Raw genomic sequence first — 2,219 nt, forward strand, 5'->3', positions numbered from 1 at the left:
GAGAACAACCATTGTGGAGAGTAGCAACATTTTTCTTCAACTTTGTTATAAGATCCAGATTATCTTCCAACACATCAACAGCAGCAATTGCAGCACTTGCTAGATATGGAGGTAAAGAAGCAGAAAAGAGGTAACCTGAACTACTGAGACGCTGCCAAATGAAATGGACGCTGGGTTAGTAAATGAAAAGTAATGAAAGTCTATGCAATATGGTAACCACAATTTCCGGTAAGAATGTTTAGCTCGATCTTTCAGTTCCAGAAACACGGATGTGGTTTACTAGTGGTGAAAATTAAGTATTAACCCTACTTGGTGATCAACGACTCTGGCACTCCCAGTGCAAAATCCTCCTTCAGCAGCCAATGCATTTCCCATAGCAGCAGCTACTATATCTACCTTCTCAATCTGCACCGAAAAAGCACCATATAACCAAAGAAATTTGAGCTAATTGTACCAGAAAGGTTATAGAAAACATACAGGAACACTGCAGTGTTCAGTTAGACCTCTACCACAGCTTCCAAGAACACCAAAAGAATTGCTCTCATCCAATATTAAACGGAACCGATATTTTTCCTTGAGCCTGACGATTTCATCCAGTGGAGCAATTTGGCCAGAATTCTGAAATTTCAGAAGAGCAGTAACAAATTAACATTTCAGGATCCAGCATGATGATTCGAAGTAATGTGTTTGAACATGTGATAAATATAGTGCAAGACTTCAATATTTTGGTTTTAACGGTCCTCGTTTTTCCCTGGTTGAATTGATGTATAGCCATGCGGAGTAATCCAGTATATTCATTTTTCTCTGCATAAATATTTCAATGTCCATGCTCATACATCACATCCATGTAGCAGCTCTACAATTCATAGTGCCTCATCATCCATGAATATCATCCAAATGTGAATAGTAATCAAAAGATTGAGTAGTCAGAGTTTGACTTGAAACAACACCAGTTCACTCATTCCTTGCATTATATATTTATCCCAAGAAAATGCAGGCATTTAGTTAGATCATAGCATCTCAATGATTTCTTTGAGACGGTATTTTCACTCACACCAAAAGGGCTACAATGTTTACTTCATTAGGACCAGTATTTCTTCCCAATCACACAATATTGCATCCAAGCAACCATTAGAAGTTCCATAGGCACTCAAAGATATATGAAGCAAAATTTTCCCCGGTCTGGTAACTTCTAATTATAGGATCCATACCATTTATGTACTTTTTTAACTCAGATGATAACAATTGAAGTAGACGCGGTGAAGCATAATTGCAATACAACGCAAATAAAAGGGTCATGCAGTCCTAAATCCAAATTAATATTATCAAGTTACATTATATTAGTTAGATTGTTTAGAAAGCTTTAGGTGTATATCATAGCACAAGGGAGTCTGCAGCTAAATAACATCTTTTTCACTGGATATTGATCCTGTCAAATGAAAAGCATATCTTTATTCACAGGTTACTGATCCTGTCAAACTGGAATTCAGAAAGACTCCAATGGTTTTATTATTACAGATCTAGGATCTACTGAGAGCATTGCTTTAAAGATTTGTTAAATTTTCCAGATTCCATCTTGTTCCTTTGAATGTTTTATGAACTTGAGATAGTCATAATACGTGTTCTGTTTAGTACTAGGGACATAAGAAAACTGGCCAAGCCCCAAAGACAGTAAATAACAGTAAACATTCTGGCTGATGAAAAAGTTTGGCCGCATTGATAGATGTTTCTTGTTCAAGACACAAATCGGACTATATCTATTTGTTAATGGAGAAAAAATGCAGGACCACAAACTTGTGGGTGTTGCCTCCTCTTCATCCCGTGTCAATAACCACCACATAAAGGAGAGAAAAGAGAAAGCACGAAAGCAGAAAGTAATATCAAGTACTCTAATAAGAGGAGAAACCTGATACACAGCTTCTGCCACAATGTAGCGCCTAAGTTTCTTAGCTCTCTCGTTTTTATGGGTAACTTTCTCCAGAATACTTCGTAATGATTCCATATCATTGTGCTTGTAATATACAATTGTACTCCTAGAGAGCTGAAGTCCATTTTGTATTCCCCAGTGGACACCCTCATCTCTGAAAAAAAAAAAAAAAAAAACTCAAGAAATCATAAAAGCTAGGTCTGTGATTCGTGTCATATATTATACATGCATGACAACAAACCAACTTATGGAAGACAAGTATGTCACTGAGGGATGGGGGGGGGGGGGCACT

The 2,219-nt window shown here is 37.2% G+C and overlaps 1 protein-coding gene across 1 annotated transcript in view; it reads right to left on the bottom strand.

Annotated features, from left to right (window-relative positions):
- Positions 1 to 2,122, bottom strand: part of LOC111399332 (long chain base biosynthesis protein 1b-like) — a 3,053-nt gene extending 931 nt beyond the window's left edge. The window contains exons 1-4 of the mRNA XM_023026587.1: positions 1,907 to 2,122; positions 478 to 618; positions 310 to 405; positions 10 to 151 (exon numbers count right to left, since the gene is read on the bottom strand). Coding sequence (XP_022882355.1) covers positions 10 to 151; positions 310 to 405; positions 478 to 618; positions 1,907 to 2,002 — 475 coding nt within the window. The 5' untranslated portion in view covers positions 2,003 to 2,122. The remainder of the gene's footprint in view (positions 1 to 9; positions 152 to 309; positions 406 to 477; positions 619 to 1,906) is intronic.
- Between the last annotated feature and the right edge of the window lie 97 nt (positions 2,123 to 2,219).

The sequence above is a fragment of the Olea europaea genome, chromosome 9, assembly GCF_002742605.1.
Source record: "Olea europaea var. sylvestris chromosome 9, O_europaea_v1, whole genome shotgun sequence".
In the NCBI taxonomy this organism is placed as follows: domain Eukaryota; kingdom Viridiplantae; phylum Streptophyta; class Magnoliopsida; order Lamiales; family Oleaceae; genus Olea; species Olea europaea.